The sequence below is a fragment of the Pinus tabuliformis genome, chromosome 3_2 (assembly GCF_031772625.1).
Source record: "Pinus tabuliformis cultivar Carrire ecotype Pingquan chromosome 3_2, CPIR1, whole genome shotgun sequence".
Lineage (NCBI taxonomy): Eukaryota > Viridiplantae > Streptophyta > Pinopsida > Pinales > Pinaceae > Pinus > Pinus tabuliformis.
This window is the reverse complement of record NC_142302.1, coordinates 70,480,162-70,505,722: the sequence shown is the minus strand read 5'-3', so window position 1 is coordinate 70,505,722 and position 25,561 is coordinate 70,480,162. Positions and strand designations below refer to the sequence as shown.

General features: G+C 35.9%; 1 protein-coding gene across 1 annotated transcript; it reads left to right on the top strand.

Moving 5' to 3' along the window:
- The first annotated feature begins 95 nt into the window (after positions 1-95).
- On the top strand, positions 96-19,706 carry LOC149179893 (uncharacterized protein C24B11.05-like). Its single transcript, XM_089413683.1, has 9 exons — positions 96-102; positions 11,196-11,570; positions 17,042-17,107; positions 17,223-17,320; positions 17,494-17,531; positions 17,841-17,928; positions 18,141-18,365; positions 18,438-18,503; positions 19,088-19,706. The coding sequence occupies exons 1-9, from the start codon at positions 96-98 to the stop codon at positions 19,169-19,171; spliced, it is 1,047 nt and encodes a 348-aa protein (XP_089269809.1). The 3' UTR covers positions 19,172-19,706.
- The last annotated feature ends 5,855 nt before the right edge of the window (positions 19,707-25,561 follow it).

The window sequence follows — 25,561 nt, the reverse complement described above, 5'->3', positions numbered from 1 at the left end:
CATATATTTGATTCCGTGTCTTTTGAAAATGTAGATAGTTGGAAAAAATCTTTTCCTTTTAGTAAAATGTATATGTTCTCATATAATCCCGTTAAATGGCTGGTAGTGCTTCGTGGTTCCACACACACATATGATGAAATACTACTTCCAATTGTCTTTTGGCTAAGCTACCACAATATGATGGCCGATGGCCATTTGTATGTGCCCACTCTCACTTGGGGTTTAAACCTCTCCGTCAATACATTCAATACTGCTTTATAATCTTCAACTGGAACATCTCCAATCTGTTTGAAATTGATTGGCATGAAATGGCAAACATAGGTGTTAATTGATCTCTTAAACCCTCCAGCATTTGGGCCAGCTGGATTTCCTTTTTCAACAAAATCCACCGTCAATTTTCTTGCCAAATGTCGATATGTAATTCGGCTTGTTCTTTTAATTGCCTTCTTCTTTTTTCCTTGCCATTATGCTATCAAAGCTGGCAGAGGTGCAATTTATGGGCCTCCAGTTCAGAGAATAAGAATGATGGCAGCGATTCCACCGCTGGCTTCCGCAAAGAATAAAAATTTCACTTTTGAAATTCCAACGTGTCATGTATATCATACTTTTAGAAAACAACAGATAATTGATACTTTGAACACCTCGATCACTACGTTTTCCTAACGGTTTGCCTATTTTTAGTAGTTAAGAAGTCGAGTTATATAATTATGGAGAATGAGTTAGTTCTCATTGCCAGCCGAACAAAGCCACCTCCAAAAATCTGTGCGTACCAACCTTCATAAAGGTTCGAACTGGAGTTTTGAGGGGTTAAAATCCAGCTTTGAACAATGCAATCATCAAACAAAGCCCTACTCGTTCAGTGATTGTGGCTTCCCTCGAAGACAGACTTGAAAGCTGAAAGTTCGGACGCGGAAGGAAAAAGTTTCACATGAAAAGACTCCAAGATAATACCTCTCATTCAGTTTGTGAGTAAAGCTTTAAAAAGAACAGCGGTATTGAATTTTCTGGTTTCCCTCATTTTTGCGACAGTCGTCCTTGTAAATTTACAGTCGTTTTTCATCAAATGAATCAATTGTTCTACGATTTCATACTTTCCAGGAACTGTTCTACAAATTACTCAACGCTGGTTCTTGTGCTGCAAACTGCTTGCCAAATCTTACAAATAGTTCGGCAAATTTCACCCAAATCAAATAATACCGGGAGCAGAGGCTGGGATGGACAAAGAAATTATTTGTCATTACATTCATATTACTGCAGACGAAATCTTGCGAACACATAGTGCAGATATCAATAAGGAAAACAAGTAAAATCTGAGATAATTGTGTCACGGAACCCCGATTATGGTCTCAGGGGATGATAGTAGGGACAAGGAATGGGACACTAGCACTTGGCTCTTAAACTGATGACCTGTCTCAGATCCTTCATGCAACATGGCTCAGATCCATCTCACCAAGCGGGAGAGGGATCCCAGCATGGACGATAGGCATAAATCATATCCCTTCTGCATTCGATAGTAGCAATTTTTGCATACTTCCAGATCATGACCCATTATATTTGGAAAAAGATGGAGTCAATACACTGACTGACAATAGGAAGCTTGTGATCCATCCTACACACAAGGAGAGCCGGCAGCTCAAGAGTGACTTTGTCCCATGGAAATATATTCTATTTTTGAGCTTTCGTTGTAAGCTAGCAGCAAAAGTAATAACATAGGATAATGCAGTAGTAATTTGGTTTATTAGTTTATAGTTTAACAGAGAACAAGTGGTTGTTCTTATCAAATCTGAAATGCATTTTAGGTTGTTTACATGAAAAAGATTGAATCAGAAGCATAGATCTTGCTAGAACTGATCCAATTGGTTATATTTCCAGAAACTTTCAAAATATCTGTATTTTTGTTAAAATGGAAAGATGGACTTATCCTCGAAACCATTTTTAATGTCCAGAGTCCACGCAGAGTTGCATCTTAGGATGAAGTTAAAAATCTCAGTGGATATCTATCTGAAATCCTTGTAATCCTGCTTCTATATTAACAAAATATCTTTCTATTTACCCAAAAAAAAAAAACGATAGATGTTTTGTTGCATTAGAATTGGTATTGATTATAAATTTCAAGCAAACTAAGTGATCAATATTACTTTTCCCTTTCTAGTGGTTTCTTGACATTACTTCAGTTTTAGGAACCTCGGATGAGACATCATATCCGACGTTCAGTGCTTTAGGGCCCAATGAGGGTAAGAAGTTGGTAGATCTGGCAGTTATTAATTTCGAGGGAGGTGATTGCATTTGTCATAACTTAAAGTGAGATATTTGTACATAAAAATGGTAGTCAGTGACAGTCTTCATCCTCACGCATAATTGCTTCGTGTAGCATGGGATCAAATGGTTTTCCAACCGTATTGACCACATTAACATTAAACCCTTTCATGATTTCTACGAACTGTTTATAAATACTCCAGGCAAATTAGGAGCATTATTAGCGTCTAATGGAAGCCAATCTGTAAAGTAAATTGGAATGATAGGATTGACGACTCCTTCATTTCTAAATTGTTTTCGTGCCTACATTGCTAAACTATTTTCGTACAGGGGTTCATAAAAGAAATAATAAGCATTATAAAAATATTTGAAAAAAAAAAAATTCAAGGCATATCTTAAACAGTTTTTATATTTTTCAATTCAATTTTCCAATTGCCTGACATTAGCCATCTTACTGGATTTCTTTTTAAGGAATTCCTGAACATATATCTCTTTGTATTCTGGGTTTACCAGTTATATGGCGTCGTAGAATTCTTGGTTAATTCCTACATATATTGTTTCTCTGCTTTACTGGCAAAGAAAAATAAAGTTGTGGAAGAATATTCAGAAGCCTTTTCCATTCATTAAAACATGGAACATGTAATCATATACATTCGACATTTTCCATTCATTAAAATTGGGTAAATCTAGAATATTTAAAATATCTTTCTTCGATATTTGTATTGCAATTTTCTTTGCAACGATTTTCCATTTCAATTGCATTTACAATTTTATGAATTCTGTGCGGTTGGTCGAGTATTTTGGTCTGTAAATTATTTGATATTTTAACGTTTTCGAGCAGGTTGTTTTGCCATGGAGAATTTAAGTAAGATATATTGAAGGTATTATTTTTAATTGAAATAAAATTTCCGATAAAAATTTACAGTGTAATTCTAATTATTTTAGTTTCTATTAAGTATTCAACTTTCTTGACTTATTGTGATTTTTCTCTTGATGTTTAGCTTGCTCATTTTGGTTCCCTATAAATTGATACAATAAAAAGTAATCTAAAAACTTAAATCATAATAGTAGTAATAGAACTATATTATTCTTCTATAAAGAATTTATCAAATTTATAATGGAATAAACCCCTGCTGGTAGACGAAGTTTGATTCCAAGTGTTCAGCCTTATTTAAGATTTATTTTATCCAACAACCAAGAATGATCCAGCAAAGAGTGATTATGTACATGCAATGTCTAAATAGGTCTTATTGTTTATCAATGGTAAAGGATTAACTGAGACTAATTCCAATTAGAACAATTGAAAATGGACCAGAACAACAAGAAGCAACATAGGAGCATATAACAATCATGATAATATTATACATTATAATATTTATGATTTATATCTTAATATGTGTTTTGGCTCTTTCAAAATTGTCCACCATACGCAGCAGATTTTCAATTACATCACCTTGAATGTTAGATGCCAAACTTAGTCGTTCTTTCTCTGCTCTCTTCCTGTAACCTCACAGGGAGTTTGAGTTTCTCTTTGTTTGATTTGATTGACTTCTTTGTTCAATGTTTTGTAATGTAACAAGAAAACTTTTCCTTTATGACTTTTTGGATTCTTTGCTAGTTCGTAATGCAGAAATAGAGCTATAGTATTGGTTTATGGTTATCTGGAGCACCATACCTCTACCAATGCCATTCGATACAGTCAATGATCATTTAGACATGGGTTTCTCTCTATTGTTTTACATTCTGTGCATATCTTGGGCTTCAATCCATATAGTTTTAGTTCTGCTTGGAATCAAGCAAAGACTGGTAAATGATGTCTGCCTGCCATCTTTGGTCACTAGTGAAGCTTGCTATATGCTTTGTCTTCCATTAGCTTGGATGGCCAAACTGCGAGAATATGCATTCCTCATCACCAGGAAATTAAGAGACTTAATAGTCACAACAACTTTAAAGATTGCAACAATATTGCACTCCTTATCATTAGATTCAGTAGGATTAAATGAAGATAGGCCCCAGATAGCCTCACTCGCTTACCCTAGCGAAAGGAAGTAGGGTAGCTGGGTTTGAAGGGATGAAGGTTTGGACTACTCATTCATTGCAAGTGATGATTACGTTCTATGTAGTTAACATCTTTTTATCTCTAGATAGTGTGTACCATTAGGTATCCACTAGAAAGGAGTGGTATGCATTTATTTTAAAGTGCAAATGGTAGTTGTACAACATTGAACTTTCAGAACATGGATCATGAAGGTAAATCAAGTCTCTAAGAAGGTGTAGTAGGCATTGTTAGGTCCCCCTAGCAAGCAGTGGCATATGTTTATTTTCAAAGTACTAATTGTAGTTCCTAACAAAATTGAAGATTTAGAACATGGTAAACAAAGGTGGATTACGTCATAGGTGAAATATCAAACAATAATTAACACAATTATTATTGACCATTACAAATATTGAAGTCCAAGCTTAAGGTGGGTAGTTCCTCCTATGAAAAAGGCATAGGCATCCCCTATGAATTTGAGTTAATACAAAATTATTGCTATCTTAATTGCATGATTGAATGAATAAAACTAGAGAGATTTCTCCTAAATTAGTCAATTTGTAAATTGAGGGAAGGTGGGTGTTATTAGTTGTTGCTTTAATTAGTTATGATTTTGATTATGATGATTTTGTTGGAAATGTTTATGTATGACGCTTCCTTTAGCTATTAATTTTAATAATATCTATAATGTATGTTTTGTACATTTATACAAAAAGTGGGTTGCAATGTTCCCCAGATATAGTCCTTCAGTTATAACGGAATTCGTGTTATAGATACCTTGGGAAAATTTTTAACTTGCCCACCAGAAGGTTGGCAAGAGTTTCAGGAAGGGTTCCTAAGATCATGTGTCGCCGTTTCTCCTTTATGTTCTAAGGACTTCGGGACGAAGTCCATTGTTAAGAGGGGGTGTATGTAGTGCCCACTCTAGTTTCCTGACCCTAATACGGCATTATCTTAGACACGCTATCCTTCGAGGACCTCAGATTGAGGATCTGGACCAATGACACTATTATTAGCGATTGAGATATTCATGGTTGTGATGTTTATGAATGCTTTCCATTGATATTATGGTAGCATGAATGGTTATGTATCTTATCTATCAGTATTCTGATGATTGCAATATTAAATAGTTAAGATGGTCTCTATTTGAAATTATGATGAGGGTAGTAAAGAATATGTATGCGCTCTACTAAAAGCATAATGAGGATAAATTTTATGGATAGGTATATCTCTACGATGTTACGATGTTGATAGCTTAATGAATATGTATGTTTCCATTGATGATAGCCATGAGGGATGTGTCCCCTATGTTACCTACTTCCTTTAGTTCAGACTTACAATGGACAATAATGTGAATGACCAGGAATTGTTAATGATGCTATTATGATAATTGACTAACATTGAGAAACCTTGTTATTGATGATTATTGAGTATGGCAGGAAACCATCAGAGGCACTCGCATATGACATGTCGATGACACCTGGTTTGATGAAAATTTATATTACTTTATCTTTGAAAGTCTAAGTCGATCTTGGAATCTGCCATATATGTTTTAACTACATTTTGATGATATATCAATGGTTGCAGGCACAGATTAGTTGCTTGACCGAATGACTCACATATGGGTGATGGGGTTGTACAAGTGGATGGAACTACATGGGAGGGGTGGGACAGAGTCCCTAATCTCACCCACTAGCACTCCCGCCGTGACTTGGGCTAGAAGGGTTGAAACACCTTCGCCTTGAAGATCACGATGCCATGAGGGCAGGTTCCAAAGTTGGTTCGCTCATGAGGACTTTACCGGGGGCGCGCATCAAGGCGGATTCCTTGATCCCCGACACCATTAGTCTCACTATAGCAGGCAACATAAGAGATGATAGTGGTCTATGACGTTGCACTATACTTTCCCCTCGTAATCACTGGATGCTTGAAGGGCAAGTGGTGTGGCACCCTTGGAACTTCAGGGGAATCTCTTGAAGGGCACGACCAACTTGGCACCCTTGGCATCACAAATAAACTATTAGGTGTGGCACCCTTGGAACTTCTAGGGAAGTTCTTGAAGGGCACAACCAAACTGGCACCCTTGACATCACAAATAAACTATTAGGTGTGGCACCCTTGGAACTTCTAGGGAAGTTCTTGAAGGGCACAACCAAACTGGCACCCTTGACATCACAAATAAGCTATTAGGTGTGGCACCCTTGGAACTTCTAGGGAAGTTCTTGAAGGGCACAACCAAACTGGCTCCCTTGACATCACAAATAAGCTATTAGGTGTGGCACCCTTGGAACTTCTAGGGAAGTTCTTGAAGGGCACAACCAAATCTTGGCATCCTTGGAATCATTAAAAATAAATAATAATAAATAAATATAAGCAAGGAATAAAAACTAGGTAAATTTACATCAAGGGTAAATGATGATTAGAAACCATTGTAATTAAATCAAAAATAAAACTTGGAATAAGGAGGATCATAGGAAGAATTAAAATAGAGTACCTTAAAAACTCTACCGTTCCCATTTTAGAAAATACTAGGAAGATTATGTGGTTTAATTAGGAAAAAGGGGGAAGACAAACATAATGGTAAGGAGAAAGATTAATCCTAAACTAATTTAAACCTAATTAAGAAAAGAGGAAGGTGAATTAAAATGAGATTAATAAATTAATTTAGAGAAATGTAGAGAAGCTCCATGTGTCAACAACCAACATAAGAATATCCATCTAGGAGATAACCTGAGTTAAATTAGGGAGTAGATTGGGGATAAAATCTTGTCTCATTAATTGACTTCAAGTAATGAACACAAATTAAGGAATAAAAGGGGGGAATAAAGAGACAACTAGGAGAAGAAATAGGAATCTTGTTGAGGTGAGGAAAATATTAGTTTTAAATAAAAAATTAAGTAAATAATTTTGGGAGACCCTTGATGTGAGAATGACACATGGGTGGGTGAATAATCAAGCTATTGAATTATAAAAAAATAATTAATTATGCATGACATGACAAGTGTCACCTATGAGGACTTCTATAAAAGAAGGGGCAAGCCATGGGAGAAGGGACTTTTGGGAACCCTATTGTTGGATGGATGAAATGATGTCAGAGCAGTGATTACGAAGCTATAGTGAGTTTGGTGCGGTAGAGGAATTTAGAGAGGGGACTCTTGAGCCAAGGTGTGCTCTCCTCTACCAGCTAGTGCTTTCCTCCATTGTACAACCCCATTGCAGCTCGGGGGTCCGCGGGGAAGAAGAGTACCCAAGGAGTAGGCTGGGAGGTTAACCGGTGGGTCTTCGCATTCGGATCAAGTGCGTCATCATTCACTTGCGGAGGTGACCAGCTACAAGGGAATACCAACAACAGCAGAGCAAGTGGAGTCTCGCCTTCTGGTGAACGGTACATATGTATTTCATTACTATTGATCTTAATTTAAAGTATGAAAATGTTATGATATGTTTCCTGAAATGAGTGGCAGGAATGTGTGAGTTAAATAAATTGGAATTTCAATGCGTTTCTTTTCTGGTTGTATTTGCTTAAAAAAAAAAAAAATGTACACAGTCTGGATATGGTCCTTACAAATGTCGAATGTGTCCAATAATAATGGAAAGTATGTCCGACGACGGTCTCGTCGTCGTGTTCTATCCTGTGTTGCTGCCTCACTCACCTTGTTAACTAAAGCTATCACCGACTCCATTTTTGGACCTTGTGGCCCTTTCTTTGTCATCGGGGACTCAACTTGCCTTCAATTTGGGTTCGTGGTGCTGGTTTGTCTTCTCGGTGGTTTCTTTTCTTTGTGCTTTATGGTTTTTCACCGAAGTGATGGTAGTTGTGGGCTACTTGTGGGATTTGTGACCCTATTTCTCTTTTTTAATCGGCATCTTCTCCTTACTCTAGTACTCGCAATGGTGTTCTTCGTTCTTTACTCTGGGGTTTCAAGCCCTTTTTTCCTTCGGGACCTTGAGGCATCTTTTCCTCTACTCCTCTTAGGGTTTCGACCTAGAATGTTTGTGACCCTTTTCGGTTTTTTTTGCAGCCCCGGTACCATTTTTTTACTAGGGTTTGCTATCATGTTTTCGAAGGTATGGGTTGCTTGTTGCTGGGATTTTTCTTGTGCTTCTCTCGGGGTTATTTGGTAGGCTTGCGTGCTCTATTTCTTATTTATATATCGAACTTCTGTCAGTTTAGGATCGCATACACACAATGTGTTTATAGAATGTAACTTTTATTCTTTTAATAAAAATTACAGATTTTTTTTACAAAAAAATTAGATAAAAATTTCAACATAATTCAAGATTCATTATTACTTATCCACAACAATTCAATAAATCATAAATAAAATAATCTTATTAAATATCATATGCACTTATACTTTATTAAATGTAATATGTATATATAATTATTTTATTAATATTAGAATTTACACATAAAAAAATATAAATATCATTAAATAATAAAATGAAAATTAACATTTTTTCTTTCCAAACAAAATATTTTCACTATATTAAAAATAAGAATGTGAAATTACAATTACTGGTTGGGATCAAAAACCCTTAATTCAAAACCTAAAAATTAATATATTAAAAATAAAAATGTGAAATTACAACTACTTGTTGGGATCAAAAAACACTTAATTCAAAACTTAAGAATTAATGACAAAATTATCTTTACATTTAAAAATAACAATAATGGAAAAAAATTGTACTATAGAGCCACAATTACACTTGGGATCAAAACCCTAAGTTTAGAATTTTAATGCAAAAATTAGAAGGAAGATTGTGAATAAATTATTCTTATCATATATTTATATGTATATGGATTCAATGCTTTAAAGACTCCATTATGTAGACTATATAGTTTAAATTTGTAATGCCAGCAAATATTTATTAGATTTTAAACAAAATTGAGATATAAATATATTAAAAAAATGTCAAAATATAAAATAATAAAATTACTTGAAATGTTCTAATCATAAGAATATATATATATATATATATAATATTTTATTTTAGGTATTAAATATTTTATTTATAAACCATATTGTCTATATTAAAATGTTTTCTTAGTTATTAATATATTTTTAAATTCACATCAATATTACTTAAACCTATATATTGAAACATTTTATTTATGACTTATTAAAAAAATTTAATTAATATTTTTTAAATGTCACATATCAATTTTGTATTAAGAATTAAAATTATGCATCTCAAATTATTGATTTTTCTAACTTTTAGTCATTTTTTCTCTTTACACATTGAATTATTATTATTATTATTATTAAGAAGAAGAAGAAATTGATATTGAAATATAATAGTTAACATGGATATTTAAATAAATGATTTAAGTTCTCTATTAAAATATATTTAAAATTATAAAAATTATATATTTTCTTCATGTGGGAAGAAAAGTTATAAGATTTTTTTTACTTTTAATTATTTTATTTCTTCAAAGTTATATAAATTATGTAAACTAACATGAACATTGAAATATTCTATTTATAGTTGAGAGTGATAATGAAATATTTTTACTAATGTCAAAAACAAACAAAGCAAGTAGAGTGAGAATGAGATTAATGATGTTTTATAATACTTTTAAATAAAATCAATAAAACATGTATATTTATTTTTGTATTTTTATTATAACATAGATTTTTATTTTTATTTAGAGAATATTTTATTTTTATTTAAATAAGATATGTGTCAACTTAAAATTGAGTACAAAGAATTACACCTCCTTTACACTGCTATAAAATACACTAAACAATCAAGAAGTAAAAAAAAAAACTTTACACTAAACAATCAAGAAGTCAAAAAAAAAAATGAACTTTGCTACAACATTATAGTGAAATCCACAAGTACCTTCTCCCCCTTTGTGTCAGTTGCTCTATGTTATTTATAGGCTCAGGTTATGTTTTTGTTATATATATTATTTATAGACACAATTTCTGTTTGATATTTAAAATTTGACCATATAAAATTTAGGAGATTAAAATTTTTTGTTATTTGATTTATAAGTTAAAGACATTTTGATTATATAAATTATAAAATTTACAATTTACCATTTTAAAAAAATTTAGATTTAAAAAATATATATATATTGAAAAATATAAATAAAATAAATATTTTTTTTTGAATATTCAAATTTAATAATATTATTTTTGACGGATTTAATTATATGAATTATATGTATAAATATATAAATAAATTCAGTGATTACGAAATTGATCATATAAATTACCTAATTTAAATTTACAGTTCACCTACAAGATGTAGATTTGCGTGGGGTTCAGTCCCCTAAATTTTAAATTTCAAATCTCGCGAAAAGAGACTGAAAATAAAAACCACTTCAGATAAATCAAAACCATTCTGAGATGCGTCCAATTCCAGTGATCAGAGTAATCCTTTTTGCCCACCAGCTGTATCCATTTCCATCTATTTGAATGTTATCACATGAAGGCATCACATTTCCACGTGGCGTATCACATGTCGAATTCCAATAATTAGAATAATCCTTTATGCCCACCACCTGTATCCATTTCCACAAATTTGAAGGTTATCACATGAAATCATCACATTTCCACTTTGCGTACTTATCCACACGTGTCCCTCCTATGGACTAGCATGCGATTGAGATAGTTAAGACGGCAAGATGGAGGTATATGTGAGCAGGCCTGGAATTTGATGTTCCACACAAAGTATTTTTGTTTTTTTATGATGTATGTGATGTTAAAAACAAATTTTGAGAAGTCCAAAGTGACTTGTAAAAAAAATTGAAACGGTAAAATTGACATTCACCATTTTAAATTCGCTGGCATATTTCATAGTAAGCATTTTAAATTCGCTGGCATATTTCATAGTAAGCATATGTAGGCCGATAGGCCTTCCTTTGAGTGAGCCTTTTCGTCGTCCTTTTGAGTGAGCTTTTTCGTCGTCCTTTTGCTTCTAAGGTTGACAGCTGGCGTGCACATTCCGTGGGCAAATTCTTCACATCTGTCGTGCAATTTATGTTTTTCGTCAGCGATTTCGGGGAACTACCTGTTTTCTTCTTCAACCATATCTGTCTGTTTTCTGCTCTGCCTGTTCTGCCTTCGGAGATTTGTTCGCGGTTTTCACTCCCGGTTTTCTTCAACCATTTCAACCATATCTGTCCGTTTTCTGCTCTGCCTGTTTTGGGTTCGGAGATTTGTTCGCGGTTTTCTCCGCCTGCCTGTTCTGCGTTCGGAGATTTGTTCTCGATTTTCTCCGCCTACCACTGCCGTCGGAGACAACTCTGTATGTCTCAGCTTCGAAGGTATTTTGCAGAGAGGGTTTCCAAAGTCCCTCTTACTTTGTCGTTTAAGACTTCCTTTTGATCTTGTTTCCATGAACAACCATATATATCTGTGAAAAGCAAAAGCAAACCTCTAAGGTCCCGGAAGAGGGTAGACTTCGATTTTTCTGCTTTGAAGAGGGTTACTGATGACAGCGGTTTTATTAGCGATGGTAACGACTTCCAGTTACTTTTGTAGACTCTCACGCGGCTTCTGTTTCTCTTTTATGGTTTTGGAGCATTTTTTACAACGATAGAATTTGTGTTTTCAATGTAATCTCTGTGCTGCCTACAATAAGGACATCCCTATAGCTCTTACTGATATGCACGATTGTGGCGTTGATGCGAAGATGAACATGAATTTTGGTATGTTTTCTGGTTGTTTTTAAGGCTTGTTTGATTGTCAACTCAAACAAGCGTGCATGTCTCACTCTGTTCTGCTTGATGCGTTTTACACGATTCGTGTTAAATGCAGAACGAAGCTCTCTATTATCATTTTGCATTTTGTACAAATTTGTGCCAGCAGCTTCGCTTGGATTTGTTTGTGCCAGGACCATTCCAGCGCTTCGATTTCACATGTTTCACCCTTCAAGGTGAGAACGGGGGCAACGATGATTCACATGTTTCACCCTTCAAGGTGAGAAAGAGGGCAACGATGAACGAAAGGTGAGAAGCGCAGCTGCCCTGTCTCTTTGATAAAAAAGGGTAGCCACGAAAGAAATTTTTAATGCGTTAAATCTGTACTAGGCAAAGCCTCTGGATGGCCTCTAGGCTTCCGGCTTTACTGGTGTGGTGGCCTCGCGGCTTCCGCTTTTAACGGTGTATTTAATGCTTATCATGGTTCATCATTACCCTGGGAGCCCAATGATATGAAATCGTTAAATCTAGCATGTTTTTGCTAAAAGTGGGGATTCGTTTCGGGTTTACTGCAAATTTAGAGTCGAGTCATCGTCCGCTTCAGGCTTTGGGGGCCTATGAAAATGCCGGAGTCACCTCTCATTCTACCTCTCTTTGCTTCCTCCCATGGTGAAGAAGCTGGTTGGGGTTTTGAAATTTCCACGGAAAATGTAAGAAAATGCAGGTGTAATGCAGTAGAAGACGGAGGGGCGGAAGAGGCATTCATGTCAGATATCCAGTGTGAAATCAGAGCGGAAAGATTGAGAAATTATTGAAGGCATTAAGAAGCGATTTCCGAAGCAGAGGAGTTATTTTGACTAAAATGTTTATAATATATAATTTGGTTGGGGTAAGTAAATGCTCTATTTCTTCTTGAGTGTCTCAGAGTGGGGATGCATGCTGTTTTATCAGATGGATGGAGCGAGCTATGCGCTCATTTAATCTAATATTTGTATTTCTTTCCTTTCCATTTCTGATTCCTTGGTTCTAACTTATTTGTTTCTATAATTGTATGCTGATTCTGAAATATTTGTTCTGGAAGCGCTTTCAATTTGTTGTGTTGTCTCGTTGTTTCTCTGTTTCATGTTATATGTCTTATGTGTGTTATATATGTGAAATTGTCTGGTTTTTGTGTGTTCATGTGCTCTAGAAGCGCTTCCAATGTGTTGTGTTAATGGGTTTTGAATCTGTGAAAAAAAACGGAGCATTGGGAGCTGAATCAACTCACACGTTGGATATGGAGTCAATGAGGTATTTGATTTTTTGGCTTTGTTTTACTCTCAGTGGGCAGTTTTTTTTTCCTCTTCTTGTAAATTAAATATTATTATGTCATTCCACTTCTTTGTGTTTATTAGCCGACATTTTTTTAATTAGATGTTGGTATTGTAGCAAGAAATTTTAATTTATTTTTATACTTTTCCTAAATTACAGGTAGCCGATCTCATTCTCTTCGTGACAAAATCAGTGTAGGGCAAATCTTCCCCTACATAAATTATAGGCAGCTAATCTCACATCTCTGTTTCTTCAAAAGAAAAGAGTAACTTCTCCCCTTATTTTCTCAGTTTTCAGCGTTAAGAGCAATAAATTACTGTTAAATAAATTGTTTCATTGACATCTTTAGTTTTTTCATACCTAATTAAAAATTGCTCGTAATGTTTCAGAGGAGAGTAACAGTGTATCTAGGTTTTAAATGTGAAATTGTTAAAAGTTCGTAATGTTTCAGAGGAGAGTAACAGTGTATCTAGGTTTTAAATGTGAAATTGTTAAAAGTTAGGGAGGTTGGAAATGAAATCTATAACTATTGTATTCTCATTTCTCTGCTTTGCCCTTAGAAGATGTTTTTTCTTTTTCTTATTTAATTGACTATTGTTAAATTCATTGCAGCTGTAGCCAGACTTAGCTTTTTTAATAACAAGCGATTTTAATATTTTTGTAAATTATAAATTGCTGGTTCCAACATCAACGATCTCCTTGTCTTGAAAAGAAGAGCAGTAAAGGGAATTTCCTTCCCTTATTTTCCCAGTTTTGAGGGTTCAGAGCAATATTACTGTTACATAAATCGTTTTCATTGACATTTTTAGTGTTTTTCAAATCCAATTGCATATATCTCATCATCTTTGCAGGCAGTGTGGTGTTGATTTATAATTATTGTATTCTCATTTCTCTGCTTTGCCATTAGAAGATGTTTTTTCTTTTTCTTATTTAATTGAGTATTGTTAAATTCATTGCAGCTGTAGCCAGCCTCAGCTTTTATAATAACAAGCGATTTTAATATTTTTGTCTTTTTTTGTAAATTATAAGTTGCTGGTTCCAACATCAACCATCTCTTTGTCTTGAAAAGAAGAGCACTAAAGGGAAGTTCCTTCCCTTATTTTCCCAGTTTTGAGGGTTCAAAGCAATATTACTGTTACATAAATTGTTTTCATTGACATTTTTAGTGTTTTTCAAATCCAATTGCATATATCTCATCGTCTTTGCAGGCAGGGTGGTGTTGATTTCCAGTTTAGTCACATGACACTTTTAGTTTTTTTTAGTCTTAGCAGTTTTTTTTGTTTTTCTCCTTTTATAATAGCAAATTAAATGCTGTGGTATCCATTCTGCTCTACTTTGAATAGGCATATTTCTTTTAACTAAATAAATATTATCATATTCATTGTGATGCTTTAGTCCGAACTGTTTTTATTTTTTTTAAATTTAGATATTCTTATTTAAATTTAGATATTCATAGTTCGTCTTCCGTGGGCCTCTAGTAAAAACTTTTAGGAATTGTCTTTACTCAAATAGCATGCATCATATAACAAGACAAGTTTGACAAGCCATCAAGTGCTATTGAAAAAATACCGTGTCAAGTCCGACCCAAAGCCTCTTTCTTATTGTCTTATTATCTTTCACTTGTCATAGCTTTTTAAATACAATTCCTTGTTCTCATGTTTTCCTTCTTTGTGAGCATTCCTCCTCATCCTTGTGTTCACTTTCTCTTCTTGTTTCCCTTCCTTGTGAGCATTCCTCCTCATCCTTGTGTTCACTTTCTCTTCTTGATTCCCTTCCTTCTGAGCATTGCTCCTCATCCTTGTGTTCACTTTCTCTTCTTGTTTCCCTTCCTTGGGAGCATTCGTCCTCATCCTTGTGTTCACTTTCTCTTCTACATCTTCTCTTGTGCCATTAAAGCACATGTTAAATGTTAAAGCAATTGTTGCAACAATTTTCACTCTATTTTATTTTATTTATGTGTTTTTGGGAAACGGAGTACTCTAGAAGCATCTTTTCTATGGTAGTAGTTCACTCTTTTTCCATGAAGGTTCTACAAGCTGTATCCTCCTATAACTATTAATATCATGGAAGCTTGTAAAGGTTTACTTTTCTTACCTACTTCCATTGGGCATTTTGCATATTCCTCTCCATGGGGCATTTTGCATATTGCTTTTGCCTTCCTTCCTCTCTCTCTTATTTTTTCTTTATACTTTTTATTAGGCCAGTGATGGAAAACTTGGCATCCTCATCCATTTCCATTCACAACCATGTCACACTAGCTTATTGTTTATACTCTTTATTAGTTCAGTGATAGGGAATTGAACTTGGCATCCTTGCCCATCCCCACTCACAGCCATGACACTAGCTTATTGTTTATACTCTTTATTAGGTTAGTGATAAGGAACTTGGCATCCTTGTTCATCCCCACTCACAACCATGGCACGCTACCTTATTGTTGTAGTGGAGGAATATTTTTTTCTCTATGGTTGCTTGAGGTCCTTCTTCGATTCCTTTTTATTGTATTGGTGCACCCTTCATTTCGATTCCTTTTTATTGTATTGGTGCACCCTTCATTTCGATTCCTTTTTATTGTATTGGTGCACCCTTCATTCATGTTCTATGGGACTTTTAATATACTCATAATTGTTTATTGTCTATGGGGATTCAATCCAAATTTTCCTTCCCTTGCCCTTATCAACCCATTCTCCCCTGTTTGTGTTCGCTTTTCATTTTAACATTTTTTGGAATTGATTTCTTATCTTGCATTTGCCATGTGCCATACCCCAAACTATTTTCCCTTTTCAGTTTTATGCTTTTTGGAATCAGTTTCTTATCTCGCATCCAACATGTGTCAGACTCATACCCCAAACGTGTTGGCCATTGCACTATAAATTTTGTTCAATGTTTACCCTTTTCACATGAAAGTTGTACGAGCCATGTTGTACTATATCTAGTAAGAGTCTAAGACTCTATAGAACTTTAGATTTCCTTGCCCCTTCATTGGGCCTATAATTTTTGCCTGCCTTTATTTTTTTCTCTTTTATATTATATTTAGGCCGATAGGCCTTTCTATGCATCAACAATCGTCAACACTTTTACCCTGCTCCGTTGGATCAGGTGAGACACTTTCAACTGTTGATTCGAAGTGTGACTGCTTTTTCCAAATATCAGTTGAGTTGCCTTCTTTTCACTTACCGCTTTTTCTCATTCTTTTATGTCACTCTTGAAGATATTCTTTGGTCTGCGAGTTGTTGTTGCGGTTCTTTTTCCCTGGCTTTTGGCAAGCACTGTTCTTGTTGCTGTTCTTCTTCCCTGGCTTTTGGCAAGCACTGTTCTTCTTCCACAGTAGACAGGTTTTTATTTTGGCACATGTAACTACCGTTGAATGTAAAGCAGACTATTTTCCTTCAATGAAAGAACCAATTGATTTTCCTTGACGCGGGTAGATTGAATCAAATGAGACAGGTTGATTAAGCTTGCGTAGATTTTAATTCTCCAGTTTCTATAACTTCTCTGCATATTCAATGTGATTTTCAGAATCTCAGAGCAAACATCAATTGCCTCTCTTTTCTTCCAGTTTTGTTAAAATCAAGATCTCTGTATTTAGGAATTTTGTTATATGAATACCATGGAACTCTCAACCACTCAATTCGATTGTCTGCTCTTCGGAATGCGTGGCGTGAATGCAGAAGAAATCGTGGATTCTGTTTCAATTTTAAAGTTTTCCGCATAGCTTTAATTGGATTTATCATGAACATTTTGCCAGCAATTCCAAAATTAATTAGACACTGTTTTTTTTGTCACAGATTTGGATGATACTCTGTATCCTTCCAGTACAGGCATTGCTACAGCCTGCCGCAAGAATATTGATGGTATGCTGTGAATTAAGTTTTAGATACAGATTAATTTTGCCTTCCTCTATTAGAATTCAATTGGTTTTTTTTTTCCCTGGATGCTGTGTCATGGATTTGATTAATGTTGTTGCAGAGTTTCTTGCACAAGTTTTCGGATTCAGCAGAGAAATTGTTTCCAGCCTCCGTACAGAGTTTTATAAAACCAATGGGAGCACTCTGGCTGGGCTGAGAGTAAGTTCGTGCCCCGCCCCCCTTCCATTTTCAACCTGCAAGAAAAATTAATTCTTATTCACTCCCCTTTAAGCATCACCATGTGACAACTTCTTGGAGCAGAATAGAGGTATCATTGATTGGAGGATTTAGGCTGTTTGATTGTGACTAATAACTGTTGTTTAAAATTGCAGAAACTGGGCTATGAGGTTGATGCAGATGAATATCACAGGTACAATTCTATTTTGCTTGTGCTATGAATGATTTTGTCTGTGTCACATTTTTCCTTTCCTACAATGAAAATCAATATAGAGTGCTGTGAGAGACCCTAAATATTTTATTTCAGAAAAATAGAAATAGGTTTTCAGCTTTTCTATTTATTTTTGCATGGCATTCATGCTTAAATTGTATTATGGCTTACTGAGGAGATTCAACTCTGTTTCTCCCATGAGATAATTAAAATTTATCTGGCTAAGTGCATATGCTTTCTTGACATTTTGTCAAACTAATCTTATACATGTGTATTTTTCTTAATTTCTAGATTTGTGCATGGGAAGTTGCCATACGAAGTCATTAAACCAGACCCTGCCATTAGGAGCATTTTGATGAGCATGCCTCAAAGGAAATTGGTACGTACTTGGTACTGAGTTGCATAAATTCAATTTTTGGATCAGCTTCAATAGGACATAAAGCCTTATAAGCGCAAACACAACTTTATAAGGTTGCATCCACTTGCATAGTTGAAGTAGATCATGCTTGAAAAATACAGTAATTGGTATTATTTCTCCAAGAATGAAATGAAACTAATCCAACCATAACTGCTGTTCGACCTTATGTGCAGATATTCACAGATTCAGACAAGATTCATGCATGTAAAGTCCTAAAGAGACTAGGCTTGGAAGACTGTTTTGAGGATGTTATCTGTTTTGAGAGCCTTAATATGGCTTATCGTTTTAATCAGCAAACTGATGAATGCAAACTCAGTACTTCCCCTGTTTTTATCAAGCCCTCAATTGAAGCCATGAAGCGTGCAATCACAATTGCAAATGCAGATCCACAAAGAACAGTAAGTTTCTAGCATTTGCCTTTAATTTGTTTACATATTTTTACAGTGATCCTTATTCCAACTCTTTTGCAGCTCTTCTTTGATGACAATATCCGAAACATAGCAGCAGCAAAAGAAGTAGGCCTTCATACAGTCCTGGTAAGCCTTTAAATGACCTCAGAAATGACCTAGTATATATTTTATCAAATTGCAGGAAACTTTATAATTCTTTGTGACTTACTGGGAAACGATTAAGACGTAATTTATTAGTAACTGAAAAATAGAGGGGAAAGAGAGTTGTGCATTATAAATTGTGAAAGCTATCTTAATAGTTTAGGGTTTGCAGATTTCTGTGGGGTTGATTTTGAGTGTGAGATGCCGGAAATTCCTCAGTAATCATTTTTGAATGTAAACGTTGTTTGGACAACGATGAGTCTTGGGATTCAAAACGTTGACATTCAAAAATGATTAGATAAGTGTTGGTATAGATTCGAAACGTTGGCATTCAAAAATGACTAGATGAAACTTGGTATAGATTCGAAATGTTGACATTCAAAAATGACTATTGTAAAATTTCCAGCATCTACCCTAGTATTTCTTATTGTGAATTTACAGCGCTGTAGATTCACATTACCAGCACTTCCATTCTGTAGATTTACATTTCAGCGTTTCAATTCTGTTTATTTGTTAATTTCATTGCAGATTGTTTAATTACAGCATGTGTGTGAGTTATTTTTACACAGGGTGTAGATCAGAGTGTGGATTTCATTTCCTTCCGTCGCAGCATTAAAAAAATATGGCATACGTGTGGTTTTATAACGTTTTGACACAGTCCAACGTCAAATATACAATCTGTGACAGCGCGTGTTATTCTCCGTTTATGGTAATGGCGTTGGCTTACAGGACGGGTGCGTAGGTTTTGTATATGTGAAATTGGATCTGGAAAAGTACTAGGAATCATACGTTTTGAACTAGATTTTAATGGCGTGATTAAATGCTTTGATTGGAACGCGTTTCCAATTCATTTACAAGTGGGTGAAGTCTTCCATTTCAAAGTGCGCGAGTTTTTAACAGTGCAGCACAACAGATCCGATCTCATCCATATTTACTAATTCGAAGAGGAAACCGATCTCCAGATCGAGGTTCAGCTGCTTGTCATTTTATTTAGCTTGGTTAGTTTATCTTGTGGAGAGATCCGTGGAGCGGATCATTTACAATTTTGTATTGGCTGTATTATAAAGCCGTGTGCTCTGATCCTGGGAAAGGAATAATAGACAGGTTTTTATTTTGGGACATGTAATTACCGTTGAATGTAAAGCAGACTATTTTCCTTCAGTGAAAGAACCAGTTGATTTCCCTTGACGCAGGCAGATTGAATCAAATGAGACAAGTTGATTAAGCTTGCGTAGATTTTAATTCTCCAGTTTCTATATGTTTTCCTGCTCCCAGAAGTGGCAAGGCCCGCCACAACTGGGACATTTAGCTAGATTAAACCACAGCGCTGTAGATTTACATTACCAGCTTCTGTAGATTTACAATTTCAGCGTTTCAATTCTGTTCATTTGTTAATTTCATTGCAGATTGTTTAACTACAGCATGCGTGTGACTTATTTTTACACAGGGCGTAGATTAGAGTGTGGATTTCATTTCCTTCCGTCGCATCATTAAAAAAATATGGCATACTTGTGGTTTTATAACGTTTTGACACTGTCCAACGTCAAATATACAATCTGTGACAGCGTGTGTTATTCTCCGTTCATGTTAATGGCGTTGGCTTACAGGACGGGTGCGTAGGTTTTGTTTATTTTCTTGATTCTTCAGATGGCAATGATTGGTTTGCGCAGTCAAGACCGGAACACTGCCGTTTATATTTGCTACTTATTTGTTTTTGAATGGGATATGCTCTGGCATTGCAGGGCTGTGTTTTGTTTTTTTTTTTTTGGGTTCTGTTATGGTTTAGGAATGGGTGCTGTTATGGTTTAGGAATGGGTGCGTTTATCGATTGAAATTTAAGAATGGGTGCTGTTATGGTTTAGGAATGGGTGCGTTTATGGATTGAAATTTAAGAAAATATGGGTTTATTGTAGCATATGAATAGGATGCATCCAAGCATTGAAATTTCAGAGGTTGGATTTATTCTTCATGCTTTTGAATTCATCCAAGCATTGAAATTTCAGAGGTTGGATTTATTGTTCATGCTTTTGAAATTTTACTTAGAGAGAAGAAAACTTGAAATTTCAGAGGTTGGATTTATTGTTCATGCTTTTGAAATTTTACTTAAAGAGAAGAAAAGATGGATTTGGTATTGCATATGAATGAGATGTATTTTTCATATATGCTTGGCCATTTATAAAGGTTTCTTGATTTTGGGTAATTAACTTAACCTCTTGATTTTGGGTAATTAACTTACTCTAAAATGAAATAAGACATTCAATGTGTTCCTTGTAATATAGATATAAACAAAACATCTGAAGAAAAGTAATTGCACAATGATCCAGTCCAAGAAAACAAGATTTTCCACAAAATAATTAACTTTTCTAGAAAAATTCAACAATTCCAATTTAATAATCCTATCGGCCTCTCTCTTTGTACCTTCTGGGACAATTGCTAGTCATAGCAATTCCACAAAGTCATGGACCATAGGCCTTGACAATGGTGTTGAGCCATGGGTTGCTGAATGAGTTGTAAGCCGCAAGCCGGGTGTAGAATGGTGACCATGGCCACGATACTGTGAATTAATAGTGGGAAGCCTAAATCGGATACGGAGATGTGAGTGGGTTAACGATGGTTGAATAATCCAATGCGAGGGGTTGGCCCCACCACCCAGTTGACGTGGCATCATGTTATTGGTATAGAGTCTGGAAGAATGCTAAAAAAAAATCACCTCTCGATTGATCCAACACTGTTTATCGAAACCAGGGTATATCTCATCGGCTTGCCACCAACTTGGGTTATATGTGTGGGTTTTTATGTGACATCCTCTATCCTCTAGTTAATATTTTTCCATTGTAAATAAATGGTAGTGAATTAAAATAAATGGTAGTGAATTAAACATTGGGAGAAGGGACACAGATAATTGATTGCTTGAGGAGGGAGAATGTTTGAGGAATGGGTTGTTTTAAATAATAATCTTTGTTAGCTAAGTCGTTTTAATAGTATTAACTGAGCAATAAATTTAACCGAAAAGAGGAGGATAGATCTAGGTGTCCTTTAAACCCCAACAACACGCAAGAAGAGGAAAGAATATTAAAGGGAACATGGGTTGTGTTGTCCTAGGCGATTGACTTCGGTGGAGCTAGGAAAAAGATGGACAACTAGTTTGTTTGGGAAAAATGGAATATGCATACACAACAAAACAAAAAAGCACACACTCTCTCTCACTTGTTCTCACACGTAGAGACTGTGGAAAAAGAAAGAACACATTATGTTACCTTCTCATGCATACACACAAGTAGCAGAGGGGAGGATGCAATGAGTAATGTTGTGAGAAAATTTCCTCCAAGGGTGGAGGTGAGAAGAGGAGAGAGCAGTGATAAGATTTGGCAGAATGCAAGCTATGGAGAGATAGGAACTAGTTGAAGAACCCTCATCGAGGCTGCTAGGTGAAAGCATTATAGAGAGCAATGGCTTGCCTATAAGATTGAAGAACCCACTAGAAGCTTTTGGATTGATGGACCTACTAGTTTGAGAAAAGTCACTCAGGTGCTTGTGAGGGTTGTTGAACCACCAAGAGTTCCCTTGGGGCTGAAGCTCTAGGGCTTGACTCACTGATGAACCACCTAGAGAAGTGATATCTTACCCATTAGTAGCTTATCCAGTGATGAACCTTCCCTTGATGTAGACTATCTTCTCCTAAAAGTGAGCAGAGACTCTTTGTGTTGTGGTATCCTAGCATGGATGTTATTTATATCTAAAAAGATTAGAGTAAAACATGTCACAGGTAGATGAACGCAGTGTAGCCTTGTGGCATCTTGTTTCAGTTGTTTTAGTGGTTGAAAATTTCTCTTAAGAAGCACTCCACCTCAAGCATTGGAATCTAGCTCGGGGGCTAGAGGCTATAGCTACAACTAATAGTGGTTGTAGCTTGTCTATGGTTTGGGTGGAGAGTTATTTTCCCACTCTCAGTTGGAAAATGGTTGTGCCGCATAAGATACGTGCTTATATGTGCTCCTTGTTTAAACATTATGTACATATGTTTTTCATTGGTTGAATGTGGTGTTTGTGATATGAAATTGGGACTCCACTCGTAAAAGAGGAATGTCAATGATCTATGTAATGATTTTCAAGGAAGAATTGTTTTCTTGTGATTAATTTTGGATTATATTGTAACCTTAATAATTGGTTAAATGCATAGGTGAAATCTCTTGTTAAAAGACTTATGTGTTTATTCTGAGATTTGAAATTCAGTTTAGTGGCACGTATGCAGCCTTTCTATATGAAGAAATATGTGACTATATGCATTGGGTTGCATTTTTTCCGTTTAAGCTTAGAAGAGATAACGTAGGATATATATATATATATATATATATATATGATCACAGGTGTATAGAGGTTCAGAGCCGTGGCCAAATTCGTTAAATCTCAATAGGGATAGGTCGGAAAATCTTGTATATACCCTTGTATGTCATTGATTATGTATCGAAGGGCTGAGTGAAGGCCTTATACATTTAATACACAGTCACTAAACATAGGACTATAATTATTTTAAACCCAAAGCACATGACGTCGATTGGAATTGGCTTAACCCTCAGCCATATGACCATCCGTGGTGACCAATTGCATAAGTAAGTGAGATCTAGGCCATTGATGTATAAGAGTCCATGGCCATTGGATGACCTTGAAGGTTCTTCCTCAAAGGTTTTCTCCCCAAGGGTTTCAAATGGATGGAAAAGGAGGAACTATCGACATTAGGTCCTCGAGATGATGTGGCAATGGGGCATGTTTCCCAACTCAAAACGACGAAGGGACCCTTAGCTAAATATTACGAGAAAGCTTTGCAGTGGAATCCACAATTACGTGGCACATGGTGTGGAGTATGTGATGAGGGATGACATCACCCCGACGTTTAGGACCAATGACGTCACCCCAAACCCCAGATATTTCGGGTGTAGGGCATAATAGAACACCCCAGACCTAAGTTTCGAGATGAATTGGCATGTGTGGGGCCCGTTCCATGGGATAAACATCGTGTGGTGTGAATGCATTTGTGTATGGGTAAAGGGAGTGGTTGAGCCTAAATGCAGAGTCGACACTACCAATGTAGCCCAAAAGAAACACCCCCAGAAGGTCAGTGGAGAGAAGTGTGGAAGTTTGTCGGGGTTCATTGCAGTGGTGTGACATGGCCATAGAGGGCATTCACCTGCATACACTCAATGTAATCATGTGTGTGTGTGTATATTGCTATGGTTGGTCCATGTGGACCATAAGAATTGTGATTGGTTTGTAACCTAGTATGAACTGGTTAGCAACGACCACTTGGGATCAATTGGCACATGTCACCAAACAACTACGTGGGCACCATGTGGTAGGTTAAATGACGTGGCATCGTTTAATAGGATAGCTTTAAACGACCATATCTTTTGATTTATTAGATTAGGAGAAATTTTGTATCGTTGGAAAGGTATCGATGAGACGAACACAATGATGTTATTCAATTTAAGTTCTCATATGGTTGGAAAAGATTAAAAAATTTAGACCCCATTTCCATAATGGAACATTGGAGGTTGGCCTAGCTTAATAACTGCCTCCTTTTAACCTTGGTTAGGGCCAGGGTCAGTAGGGGGTATGTTACAGAGTGGTATCAGAGCTTCCATGTTCAATATTTGGATTGGATGGGCTCCATCGTAGAAGCAACTAAGTGAAGGTTCAACACTGGACCTTGAAGATCAAGTGAGGCCTTGAAACCTTATGATGAGCTTTAGAAACCTTATTGTTATTATGTACTGATTGTGTGTACAATTTGGTGTATCTTTGTATGCATGTAGCATGGTACTAATAACGTTTTTTATTTTATTGACATCAATGCACTAACTGTGGTGTAATGTTGCAACTAACTTCACACCAGCAAATTGTCATTGACAAGCCAAGGTGATAGTGTTTATTAAGCATATGAATTTTATGAAAATCTAATAGTGATTTTTGTGTATGAAAACATATAAAAGATCCTAAGGCCCTATTGACGGTGCTATACCAGCCAACATGTCAAGGGGATCTCCTCGGTAAGAAGTCCCAATTAGACCTCAAACCGTTTGGTGTAGGAGTTCCAGCAGTGGGTCGTAAGGTAATGCCTTGACCATGATTTCACACAGAGGCAAGTAAGATAACTCTGTTAGTAGCAAGGGTGTGACCGTTGCAGTGAGTCAAGGAAGGTGCATGAGAGGTTCTAACACAGGCTGGTTGAGATGAGTGCGCCCCTTAGCAACCTGCAACAGTACTCAGTTGGGAAGGGAACACACAAGCGAAGATACATCACAAGCTGGAAAGCAAGTCAACTTGCAATCCAAAGTGATGATTAAACCAATAGCACATCTGCAACAAGATTCATATAATTGCATACAAAGTAGTTCATACACAATTACGTATGTTAAATGACATACATTGTTAAAGCAACCAGAACAGTCCAACTACAATAACAACATATGCATGAAAACATGTTGGCTTTTATTATATAAAAAATGTAAGTTCCAATCATACAATACATCCATGTAAACCCGCTAGCCCCAATAGTGCAATGTTACAACCACATCCACCTGCTCCTCCAAAGAGATGAACTAGTTCCATGCAGTGGAGAAGCCAAGACGCATTACAATACTATCCAAGCTCTCTCCAAGATAGTCTTATCGGAAGCTTGGCTGGCCAAAAGTCTATACAATGAGTTATGAGGGACTATTTATAGCAAAGGGTGGGGTGACCTTTGACAATCCCCTATGTGATAGTTCATCTAACCTCATGACTCTTCATATACTATATGATTGTTACATCCAACTATTGACACTTGAATTACACTTGACATGATGTTACATTACAATGCACATGTACTCATCTGAGACAACATGGCTTAAGCAAGCCATGCAAGACATCATTGACACTTGGTCCATTGTAATGAGACCAACTCTTTGGCATGCTTGTGATGGTGAAGGTGGTGAGATGGTGTTAAGCTTGGTCGTCCATGATGGTGTGCATGCACCTCATGGTGACATCTTGCTGAAGCGAACCCT